This window comes from Camponotus vicinus, unplaced genomic scaffold, assembly GCF_025532165.1.
Source record: "Camponotus vicinus isolate PSW18456_S1 unplaced genomic scaffold, iyCamVici1.0 SCAF_10, whole genome shotgun sequence".
NCBI classification, from domain to species: Eukaryota; Metazoa; Arthropoda; class Insecta; order Hymenoptera; family Formicidae; genus Camponotus; species Camponotus vicinus.
Window position 1 is genome coordinate 12,823,406 of NW_028141946.1, and position 13,188 is coordinate 12,836,593.

At 44.8% G+C, this 13,188-nt stretch overlaps 1 protein-coding gene across 1 annotated transcript; it reads left to right on the forward strand.

Moving 5' to 3' along the window:
- The first annotated feature begins 763 nt into the window (after positions 1 to 763).
- Positions 764 to 1,381, forward strand: LOC145960076 (uncharacterized). Its single transcript, XM_083079348.1, has one exon. The coding sequence runs from the start codon at positions 764 to 766 to the stop codon at positions 1,379 to 1,381; it is 618 nt and encodes a 205-aa protein (XP_082935474.1).
- Positions 1,382 to 13,188: the final 11,807 nt, after the last annotated feature.

Here is a 13,188-nt window from a genome sequence, read left to right on the forward strand (position 1 = left end):
TATATTAAATAGTTTTATAATATATTTTTGTAATATAATTAGTATATATTTATATTTGTATAATATATTTATAATATATATATATATATATATATATATATATATATATATATACACATACATATTATAAACATATTATACGATAAAAAAGCTGTAAGAGAAACATTGAGCGCATATCGAGATATCGGGAGCGAGCAGCGTGTAGCGTCGCGCGTCGGCCGTCGCTTTCGTTGGTAGGAAGAAGACAGAAGACTGTATTCTGTCCTCTTCTACTATCCGAAGCTAGCCGAAGCGCCGAGCTCACACGTACGCTTACGCTCACATCCTCATTATCCCCTCCACGCCGTGTTGCATGTTGCTTGCGGCGGAGATCTGGCAGCTTTGCATGAGGTCTGGGTGGGGACCCGGATGAAGTATCTGGGCCTCCACTTGGACGGGAGGTGGGACTTCGGGGAGCACTTCGTCCAGCTGGCCCCCAAGATGGGGGGGGTAGCGGCCTCCTTATCGAGGCTGCTTCCCAACCTCGGGGGGCCGGATGGCCGTGTCCACAAGTTATATGTGGGCACGGTCGGATCGGTAGCCCTGGGCTCCGATCTGGGCGGATGCGGCCTCGAAGTCCAGAAAGATCGGGAGTCTTTTGCGGGGGGCGCATCGGCCCATCGTGCTGAGGGCCGCCCGTGCATACCGCACGGTGTCGTATGCGGCGGCGGCGCAGTTGGCGGGGGCTCCTCCCCTGGAGCTCCTGGCCCGGGGCCAGGCGCTAATGTACTGGAGGGTCCGGGAGCTTCGGGAAAGGGGAATTAATCTGGGCCTGATCGCGAAAGGAGCCATCAGACGCCAGGTGGTGGACTCTGTCCTTGTGGACTGGCAAAGGCAATTGTCTGGGCCGGCCTACGAGGAGCAGAGAGTGGTGAGGACGGTCTTACCGGTTTTTGCGCAATGGGTGGGGAGAAGCTGGGGGCAGATTATCTTCAGGGTGGCGCTGGTGCTGACCGGACACGGGTGTTTCGGTCAGTATTTGTGCCGCATCGGGAAGGAGATGTCCCCCGGGTGCCACCATTGTGAGGAGGATCGGGACACGGCGCAGCACACTCTCGAGGCCTGTGTGGCCTGGGAGGTGCAGCGCCGTGCTCTGGTCCTGGTTATAGGCGAGGACCTCTCTCTAGCGGCGGTCATTAGGGCTATGACGCAGCAGGAGGAGTCGTGGAGGGCGGTGACGGTCTTCTGTAAGACCGTCATGACGGTGAAGGAGGAGGCCGAAAGGGAGAGAAGAGAAAGAAGAAGGGTGCCCCCCCCCACCACATTTGCGGGCATCAGGAGAGTACTGCGGGGGAGAAGGAGGCTGCTCGGGCCCCCGGCCCCGCCGCGGGACCATCCCTGAGGAGGAGGAAAGGTCTCTAAGAGGAGGAGTGGAGGAGGAGGAGGAGGTTTAGGGGACAAAGGAGCCTCAGCTATAGTAATACGGCTCCGCAGTGCCCCCCCTCCCGCTCCTCCCTCACTGCACAAGAAGAGGCCCCTTGACCAGGGGCTGCGGCGATTGGAGAGCCGGCGAGGAGCGGGGAATCTCCCGCCGGCATATTCCCCGTTGGCGGTACTGGAAGGTGGAGGTGTCCCTCCTCCCGGTAATAATAGAAGGTAAGGCGGTGGGGGGGTCGCGGAAGAATGCCCTTGGCGTACCCGTGGCCCTCCCGTTTAAGCCGCTGAGGAGGACATCCGCAGGGGTTTGAGCCGGTAAGAGTCCGGCATAACCACCTCTCCCTCCCCGGGAAGAGGAGGTATCCATGAGGATTTCCCCTGCGCAACAAAAAAAAGAAAAGGTCTATTTGGTAGTATTGCAGCTAATTTATATCGCGGTGGAATATACGTGAAGATAATTTTGTGCAATAATTTATAACAGTTAAGTTCTTGAGCTGATTCAATAAGAATTATTGCATGTACTTCATTCTAATATATACGTATTAACGGTAAATTTGTTTGAGAATATAACGTGTCTTAATAATATTCATATGAAATAATATTCAAGCGGAATATTCTTTAGCTTCGAAGCTTGGAATGCGTCGAGGCTCGAGCACTTCTGAGAAATGCAATCGCTTGGCGTCTCTAAGAAACGGAAAATAGCGCGTTGCATTTAGCCTTGAATTCATACGATCAATACGTCGGTAATATTAGTAACGTCTTTATCTTATGTCAGTGTTACCGTACGTTGGTAATGTAGGTATTATCATTATCCATTGTCGGTAAGGTAGGTAACATCGTTATCCTATTGAGGTAATTATCATGTGTCGGTAAGGTAGGTACTGATATTATCATATGTTGGTAAAGTAGATATTGGCATTATCTTCTTGCCGGTAATGTTACTTTCCGTCGGTAAGGTAGGTAATTACATTATCATATGTCGGTAACTTTTATGTCGGTAATGTTAGCTTCCGCCGGTAAGGTAGGTAACTACATTATCATATGTCGGTAACTTTTATGTCGGGAATAGTGGTAATTTTTTTGCCTTATGTTGGTAATATTACTTCCTTCATTACCTTAAGTCGGTAATATTACTTCCTTTTATTATTTTTAAGTGCGGTTTCGCTAAGAAGGTAATAGATGTAGTAATAAAGGAAGGTTTTGCACGATCTTATAGAGAGTATGTCGATACAGCGTAATTATCCTATGTAGCTAGGCATTATTATAATGATTACGAGTTATCAGATTACTGGTTTGAAATATACGATTAGCATTAGAATCATTTGAAAGCAGGACGTGTTTAAGTTAGCATATGTATATACTACTATTCTAGAATTTATTATATATGTGTAAATAGATAGTTTTTTAGCTTTAGGTCGACTTAACAAGAGGGAGATTATATGTATTCTAACGAGAATAATTAGAATAGTATATCACTAAGTATAAAAGAAAATGTTATATACGTATGTTTGCTAATTTCTTTAATAGCTACAATATTATTAAATATATGCCTTGCATATTTAAATGAGTAAAGAAAATTTTGTTGCGGAACGTAACAAGAGTGATATCGGCAATGATGGGGGATAGGGGAGAGCCCATGGGAGTTCCGAATGTTTGTTGGTATATTTTTCCAATAAAAGTGAAGAAAGTAGAATTTAATATAAACCGAACTGCAGTCAAGAATTCGTCGCGGGGAATGCTGCACTTTTCTTTTATTAAACACGATCTCTCTGAGACGCTATCCAACGCTAAATCTAATGGGATGTTAGTAAAGAGAGAATCAACATCCAATGATAGTAATTTAAAGTGGTCATTTAACTGTACACCTGATAGTTTTTTGACTAATTCAAAGCTATTGGCAACATGACTATGTGCACTGGGGATAGCGTCATAGATGATGTTATATAAAAATGCAGCTAATTGTTATAGGGGAGTGTGATTGAGGAGACAATCACCCTAAATGGGCAGTTCGGCTTATGAATTTTTGGTAATCCATAGGCTCTCGGTAACACACCATCAGTGCAGTTCCTGCAAATTCCTACCGGAAAATCCCAACGTTATCTTTACAAGAGCGGATAAAAGGGAGAGGGGAAGAGGAACTACCTCTGTTAGAAGAGGTGCAATGGATCCGGGGAATTATGCAGGATACGTGCGACGCATCCATGCCCCGGATCCGCCCCTCTGTCAGGAAGGCGGCATACTGGTGGACGGAGGAGATTGCCGAACTCAGGCGCTCCTCCGTCCGCCAAAGAAGGAGTTATGACAGGGCCAGGAGGGCCCGTAACACTCGTAGCAGAGCCGCGAGGATTGAGGAGACTTTGGAGGCATACAACGCCGCCAAAAAGGCCTTGATAGCGGCCATAGAGGCCGCAAAGGCCAGGACCTGGGAGGAGTTGATCCTCATCCTGGACCAGGATCCGTGAGGCCGCCCTTACAGCATCGAAGAAGCTGAAGGGGGCGCGTCCCCAACTACAGAGATCCTGGATTCCCAGTTCGTCCAGCAGATTGTGACGATCCTCTTCCCAGTTGGAGGGGGCGTCGCGTCCATCCCTGCTTCGAAAAACAACCTGGAGGGGGAGTGGGACGAGGACGAGCTGGGAGTAACCTAGGGGGAAGTGAGGGACGCCGTCAGGAGAATTATATCCGGGAAAGCACCCGGATCTGACGGCGTCCACGGGAAAGTATGGGCCCTGGCCTTTAAGGAGCTGGCTGGCTATATGCGGCACCTCTTTAATAGGTGCCTCAAGGAAGGCTGCTTCCCCCCCGAATGGAAAAGGGCCAATTTGGCCCTCATTCCCAAGGGGGGCAAGCCGGGGGACCTACCCTCGTCGTATCGTCCCATATGTCTGCTGGACGAGGCGGGCAAGATCCTGGAAAGGATCACCGCCTCGTCCGGCACTTGTCCCGGACCGGTCCTGACCTAAGTCAGGACCAGTACGGCTTCCGCAGCGGACGGCCCACTGTGGACGCGATCCTTCGCGTCAGGTCCGCTGTGGAGGCCGAAGTGGAGGACGGCGGGGTGTTAATAGCGGTGTCGTTAGACATCACCAACGCCTTCAACACCCTGCCGTGGCGGTGGATTATGGGGGCATTTGAACACCACGGTGCCTCCATATCTCACCGCAGTGGTCCGGGACTACTTCAGAGACAGGATCCTGGTCTACACAGACCGAGACGGGACGGTACGCGAGAGGTACATTGAATTCGGGGTTCCACAGGGCTCGGTTTTGGGCCCATTATTGTGGAACCACACCTATGATCATGTCCTCCGGTCATCCCTCCCCCCCGGCAGCAGTGTCGTCTGCGTAGCAGACGACACACTAGTGCTTGCCGGGGGACAAGAATGGGGGGAAGCAACCACCAGAGCCGAAATAGCCCTGGAGAGCGTGGTGCGCTCCATCAGAGTCCTGGGGTTGGAGGTGGCGGCCAGAAAGACCGAAGCCGTGTTCTTTCACGGCCGGTCGCGAGGCCCGCCGCCTCCAACTCTCATCCAAGTAGGTGAGGCTCGTGTCCAGGTTGGGGAAAAGATCAAGTATCTTGGACGCGATCTGGTCCTTCGGCGAGTACTTTCGCCGTCTGGCCCCGAGAGTAGAGGGAGTGGCAATGGCCTTGAGCCGGCTGCTCCCGAACCTCGGGGGACCGGGCGAAAGTGTGCGCCGGGTCTATGCCGCCGTAGTGGCGTCGGTAGCCCTATACGGGGCCCCAGTGTGGGCTAAAGATGTAGCGGTCACCCGCCGGCTGCGAGATCTGTTGCGCAGACTTCAGCGGCGGGTGGCCATAAGGGCAGCTAGGGGCTACCGTACGGTTAGCCATGCGGTGACGACGGTCCTGACCGGTATGCTCCCGTTGGATCTCGCGGCCCGAATGTACAGTAATATGTAGGGTTCGCGGGATCCATAAAAACGGGGCGGAGATTACCGGTCGGGTCCGTTGAATGATTAAGGACCAGGCTCGACGGTCCACGATACTCAAGTGCAGAGGTCACTCGAGGATCCCCATATTGCGGGGAAAAGGACCGTCGAGGCCATAAGACCCTGTCTTCCTGACTGGATAGACAGGGTCAAGCGTGAAGGCATCACCTATCGAATGACACAGGTGCTCACCGGACACGGATGTTTCGGTAAGTACCTGTGCAGGATTGGGAAGGAGCGCACCGCGGAGTGCCACTGCGGTCACTCGCACGACTCGGCGCAGCACACGTTGGAGTTTTGTCCGGCGTGGGCGGCCGAGCGTGCGGATTTAACGACTGCAGTGGGAGCGGACCTCTCCCTTCCGACCGTAATAAGAGCAATGATCGGAAGTGGAGAGGCGTGGAAGGCAATGTCCTCCTTCTGCAGCAAAGTCATGCTGCAGAAGGAGGACGCGGAGAGGGAGAGGGAGAGGCGAGGCGAAAGAAGACGCTGGGGTGCCTCTTCCTACCCGCCGAGAGACGGGGAGATGCCTCCGCCGGACGGAGGCCCGCCTCCACGAAGACGGAGACATCACCGCCTTCCCCCGAACATCGATGGGGGAGGATGACCTCGACAGGGGGTGGGAGGCCGCTAATGCGACCTTCCCGCCCCCAGCCGAGGATTGAGGGGGGTGCCTGGGGGGGTTCCGGGGAGTCACTGGGCTCCCCGTAGCGGCACCCAAAGGAGAGATGGAGCCCTCCGGGGGCACTGCCGAATCCCACTCCCTAAGGGGAGGGAACACGCCCCAGGAGGGACAACAGTAAGAGCCCGAAGTGAAGTCCGATTCCCCGCCCCATTGGGGAGAGAGGGTGACCCACTCAGGGCTCAGGGGGCCGGGACTCGAGCGGAAGACTCGAGCCCCGACCCCGCCCCCCCGGAAACCCCGAGGGAGCGTGGCGTGGTGTGATGCCCCTCCGCGCCACAACTGGAAAAGGAGATCCTGAGATCTCCGCTGTGAAGAATTGGCCTGTTCCCCAGAATAGAAAGCAGCTTCGAAGTTTCCTTGGATTTTGTTCCTACTACAGGAAGTTTATTAAAGGTTTCTCCTTAATAGCTAAACCTTTGTTTACGCTTACCTCCGTAAGCATCAGGTAAAATTCGAATGGTCTTCTTGTCAAAAAGCATTTCAGGAATTGAAACAGAAATTGATTTCTTCGCCAATTTTATTCTTCCCCAGGGAACAGGGACAATTTATTTTGGATACAGATGCTTCGAATCACGGGGTTGGAGCAGTTTTGTCTCAGGTTCAGAATGGCACGGAGAAAGTTATCGCTTATTTCAGTCGAGTCTTAAATAAAGCAGAAAGGAATTATTGTATTACACGTCAGGAGTTATTAGCTATTGTGGCTTCATTAAAATCTTTCCACCATTATTTGTATGGAAGAAAATTCAAAATTCGAACGGATCATATTTCTCTTAAATGGTTAATGTCCTTCAAGGATTTGGAGGGACAATTGGCCCGATGGTTGGAGAGATTACAGCATGAATTTGAGATTATCCATCGAAAAGGACATCTACATCAGAATGCTGACGGATTGTCAAGGCGCCCTTGTTCTGAATTAGGCTGTACTTATTGTACAAAAGTGGAACTTAAGGAGAGTTCTGTTGCCCGAATAATTTTGAGAGAAGATAATCTTGAAGAATGGCGTAAGAGGCAAGTAGAAGATTCCACTATTTCAATGTTTTTGCGAGGAAAAGAGTTAGGAGAACGTCCCTGTTGGCAAGTAGTTAAACAAGATGTTTCTGCAAAGATTTATTGGTCTCATTGGGATGCATTAGTTTTAAAGAAAGAAGTCTTATTTAAGAAATGGGAATTTCCAAATTTTAAATCCGAAGTTTTTCAGATAATCGTTCCTAGGGATTCCATCAATCAAATAATGGAGGAAGCCCATGATTTCTTCGCCAATTTTACTCTGTATCTGGTGGCCATTTTGGGGTGAACAAAACGTTAGAAAAGATTCAGAAACGTTTTTACTGAGCTACTTGTAAAAGCGACGTGGAAGAATGGTGTCGTTCCTGCAGAATCTGTGTGGCAAAGAAAGGTCCGTCAGAAAAGAGAAAATCTCCTTTGCAAATTTATGATTCAAGTTCTCCTTTCGAGAGGGTACAGATGGATATACTTGGTCCTCTTCCAATTACCTCAGCCGGAAATCGATATTTATTAGTAGTCATCGACTGTTTCACTAAATGGGTTGAGGCTTTCCCATTAAAGAATATTAAAGCGAATACGATAGCGGATGTATTTGTGAAACAGGTCATTTCTCGTCATGGAGTTCCATTAGAGATCCACACAGATCAAGGAAAGAGTTTTGAATCGAGTATTTTTCAAGGAATAACACGTCTTCTAGGAATTAAGAAAACTAGGACGACTGCCCTACATCCGCAATCAGATGGTCAGGTTGAGCATCATCATCAAACAATTCTGAATTATTTGGCTAAGTTTATTTCGGAGGATCAAAAGGATTGGGATAATTGGGTTCCCATGTATTTATTAGCATATCGTTCTTCAAAACATGAGGCCACGGGGGCCTCTCCTGCGGAATTATATTTTGCTCGAGATTTAAGATTACCATTAGATTTATTACGGGGAAGCCCTCCAGAGAGAGGGGAGGAGGACTCTTCCGAGAATCATGTTCAAAGATTAAGGAAAAAGTTAAATGATGTTCATAATGATGCTAGGCGGCATTTAAATCTTCAATCTCTTCGTTCTAAGATTCGGTACGATCAGAGAGCTAGAAAAATTGATTTTGATGTTGGTCAGAATGTTTGGTTTTTTAATCCTCATAGGGAAAGAGGAAAATCTCCCAAATTACAAAGTAACTGGGAGGGACCCTATAAAATAGTTAAGAAACTTAGTGACGTTGTCTATGGAATTAGAAAATCGAATAAACATAAATGTAAAGTGATTCATTCTGATAGGTTAGCCACTTTTCACGAGCGGCAAAGATTGTTTTGAGGGAGTTTTTTGAAGCCCGCTATTCATTTAGAATTATTTTAAAAATAGTTTACATTCCTGCTGCATAATTCTTTTCAGGAGAGTTTCATTTGAATTTGACAACGAGGGAAACAAGAGAGATTAAGGAAGGAGAAGGAGAGACGACGATAACCTGAAGGGATAAAGGCTGCCTCACCCACGGTTTTTGACCTGTGGTTTTCCCGTGGGTCTTCGAGCGAATGCCGAGGCAGGGGCCTGAGGAGTTCTCTTGGGAGAACGGAGGGTCCACGGGAAGATACCCCCCCTCTGGCCTGAAGATTTTGGAGGAAATTTGTGGAATCACTGGAGTCGTTTGGTCCCAGGAAGGTGTGCAGTTCGGTAACCTGGAACAGCAGTTCAGGGAGAACATGGAAGCACATCGGGAACTATAATTCGATCAGATCCCTAAAAACTTGCCATTTTGTGATTGTCGGGACGACTATCTTTCGAAGAGGAGGGCAAGTGTTACGTCCCTGGTTTAAGTCGCGGTCGAGTCTGTCGTGAAAAGGAAGAAGGTTGTCTCGTTGTCAAGAGTTTGTTGATGGAGCAGCCGTCATTTGGAGTCTGGAGCCAGCTGTCAAGCTGAGCGGACGTGTTTCTATTTACGAGCGTTGTGTTATCTTTCCGAGTTATTGCTTGTGTTTCTGTGTTGCCCATTAAAGTTTCGGTGTTACAGAGAACCGTGTTATTATTTAGGAGTGCGCGAGCGTGTGCGCGAGCGTGTACGCGAGTGTCGATCGTTGTGTCGCGCGCGTTTCGATATAAATCGTTCCACAATATATATAATATATATATATATATAAAATATATATTATATATACTTATTCTATATATATTTCTATATAATTTGCTTATATTTAAAAAATATACATATATATATATATATATATATGTGTATTGTGACCGTTAATTTATTAAGGGCTGATGATTTTACATGGCCGGTGATACTGGCCCACGGCACACCTTCGGCGCGATCTCCTTATATAACGCAAAGAAAAAGAAAAGTGTTTCTCTCCGAAAGAATGTATGGGCGCCAGGTGCGGTAATCCGCACCGCTCTAATAAAATTTACCGTATCGGCCGTATGCACAAAAAAATTGCAAAGCTCTCAGAAAGATCGCGACGGACGCTCGACTAGCCCGTCTCGAAATTGGCAGAGGGGCGGTCCGTTTTAATAATTCACAAGGAAGGATCGAGAATACAAGGAGGCTGCAAATAAAACATAATATTATAGTAACAAGAATTAATATATTTAACATATGGATGAGTTCAATGTCAGATAGATTCGCGTAGATGTAGAACGATTTTGTACAATTGATTATCGGGTTATTAGCCGGCAGCGACGGGCCGGCATTCGAGCGCGATCACCGCGGTACCACGTGTCACGCGGCAGAAAGAAAGCGTAAAAGAAAAGTCCCGGAATTCCGCGCTAAACGAGACTTATTAGAGTTTCGGCAGCTACGAACCCCCAAATAACTTTTAATAACGAACACCACGGTGATGGCTCCGTTAATAGGATCCGTCTGTTGTGAACGAAAATAATCAATTATAATGGTAAATCTATTCGCCGAACGCGCAATTAACAGAATCGATTAGAGATGTGAGTCGATTATACGAATCTACTGCATTAATGAAAGGATCGAGCGACGACGAATTTATCTAATATAAACAATTGCATCAAAACGCGAACAATTATACACGATAATAAGGTAGCGAACGATTCGAGCCTCGGAGACATGCGAGCCGACGCCGCAACGCAGTTGCCGGCTATCGAATATCGCAATCGTCTTTGTGCGTGAGTTCGTCGTATCGAAAGTTTAACGGACAAAGATTTTCACAAAATCACAATAATCGCAACAAGAAAGACAATTAATTTGACTGTCGGCGCATACTCGAGAGAGAGGGCACTTAATTTTACTTGAGCTCGAACAAGATATGTCGGCCGGCCGCCATACGTTAATGCGCAATTATCGAAAACATGAATTCGTCTCTAGAAAGGATTTTATAACGGCAGCAATTCGGCAGCAATCCTGTTCGAGCCACTTCTACCTGATATTCTAAACGATAAACGGCCTGATGGGGTCGACGCTCGCCTCACCGATGACTCCGTGAGGTCCTCGGCGCTCTCGGCATTCGCTCGGGAAATCGAAGTTGTTGGGCCGTCGTACTCCTCGCCGGTCCGCCGAACAGTGACGAGCGGAAGGCCCGTCGGATTCATGCCGGCAAGTTGATGCATAACTAGGCCACTTGTGGCGCTTCCGCAACCCTCAGGATCGTCACGTGTCTTAATTAGTCCTGTGGCTTTCAGGGCCGTATTCGCGCCTGTTGCAACCCTGTCTCTTCCCAGATTTTTCTTGGCCCTCCAGTCGAAGCCCGGTGTGAGGGGTTTTTCCGGTAGCCGCTCGCCGTGACTGTTATAGTTCTTCGGTAGCGCTTAATTCGGTCGAAGTGGCTCCGTCTCGGGGTTCCGGAGTTCAATTTTATTTACTGGTCGACCTTCCCCGCGATTGTTCCTCGTACCTGCTGAGTATATGGAGGTTTACAGGGGCAGCAGCGAAGTCTTAAATTGATGTTACAATTTATGAGAGTAGAGAGGGGTACTTAGCTCGGCGGTCTCCCTCCAGTCGGTGCCTCCGCTCGTCCCGTATCTTTTGGCCTGGTCTTCTGCGCCGGGTCGAGTCACCGGGTGAGACCCCGCTAGCGTCTCCCATCACAGTAGCGCCTAATCTTAATATTATTACCGCAAAAAAAAAATCTCTACGCAAGGGAGGCGAGTCTACCCCCGCCCCCAACATCCGCTCTCTCTCCCTAAATCAGGGGAGAACGAGGGCCCAAAAATTCCTCCCGGTCAGATCTCGCGGTCCTTGTGACGGGCCGCCAGGCGTCACGTCACAGTATATATGTATATATATATATTTTTTAATATAATATTTCTTAGCAAATTAGACTAAAAAAAGAAGTGATATAATCCCCAAAAACTTACCTTTTTAAAAAAAGGTAAAAAAAGGGCGCCAAGTTCATGCACTAATTGTATCCAATTGTCATATTGTCTACAAAAGTAGTGATATAAAAAAATTGCGCCAACTAAGAATAAAAGTTTGTACAAGATAAATAGAAGTACAAGGAAGAAAACTTTTACAAGTTAAATAGAAATATTTTAATTGAAAACATTGTTATACAAAATGGTTTTAATTTTCAAAAATAATAATATTAAAAAATTAAAAATTTATTTAAAAATTGAAAACTGAAAATTAATATAAAAAAGTAAACAAAAAAGTAAAAAAAATTTTAATTAAAAAAACTTGGCGCTGCCAATTTTACTAATATATTATTCAGCTTAAAAGTCTAAATTTTCAAATGTAAATCAATATAAATTAATTAAAGAAATTAGGTCATTAAATTTAAATGTTAGACTGGAATTAGAATTGGAATATGTTCCAATCTTTTAGATTTCCATACTATATAAAGTTGATAAAATAGAAAAAAATGAGCGTTGGTCACCGTCAATTTCCTTAAATGGAACTCCCTATTTTTTATTGCATATTCTTGTAGCTTATCTCGAGGGCTTTTCAAAACACTATAATAAAATATATTCCCTCAAGTACTTATTGAGTTATAAGGCTTGAAATAATTTCTCAATTTTACATAAACCATAAAATATCTAGTAAAATATTCATTTTTCGATTATCTTACCTTAATACTTTTATAATGTGAGAGTAAATAATCTTCTGCGTAGCCACATAATTATGATTATATAGTATTTATGCAATCATAGAAGTTTATATATTTGCTGCGTAGCCAAGAATAATTGTAATAAGCCATATAATTATGATTATATGATATTTCTACAATCATTCTTGGCTACGCAGCAAATATATAAACTTCTATGATTGCAGAAATACTATATAATTATAATTATGTGGCTATGCAGAAGATTCTTTCTCTCATTATGTTATATTATTGTTGTATTATTTATTATTATGACTACGCTGCAAATAAATACATTTTTTTACATAAATAATATAACATAATGTGAGAGTAAATAATTATGACTACGCTGCAAATAAGTAAATTTTTTTACATAAATAATATAACATAATGTGAGAGTAAATATAATCTTCCACGTAACCATATAATTATGATTATATGATATTTCTACAATCATTCTTGGCTACGCAGCAAATGTATAAACTTCTATGATTGCAGAAATACTATATAATCATAATTATGTGGTTATGCAGAAGATTCTTTCTCTCATTATGTTATATTATTGTTGTATTATTTATTATTATGACTACACAAATATATAAATTACAAATATATCCTAATTAAATAATATTCTTATATAAAATAATTGTATATAATTGATATGTATTATATTTATAAATATGGATAATTTTCTAAATAATTATATTTATTACACATAAATTTATATATTTGTCTACATAATTATAATTATAGTTATACAGAAGTTTATATATTTGCTGCATAACCATAATTATTATATATTTAAATGTAAATATTATTATTATGATCTCTCTCTTTTTCTTTCTTTTGTGATACATTTATTAATTAAAAAGATTACAGAATACTTGGAAGAGATTACAGAAATACTTGGAAAAATGCAAAGCATATTGAAGTCGTGTGGTAAGTAATGTAATTATTATTGTTTATAATATAATTTTTATTGTTTATTATTATATTTTATGTTACATGTTAGATGATAATAATAATTAAAACTGTACATATGTAGGATGAAGAAATATGAAGACAAAAGAAGAATAGCAGCGCATGATGATATATATTGGCT

What these genes read in the sequence shown, in the direction of transcription:
- LOC145960076 (XM_083079348.1), top strand. Translation starts at nt 764, where the DNA reads ATGTACTGGAGGGTCCGGGAGCTTCGGGAAAGGGGAATTAATCTGGGC.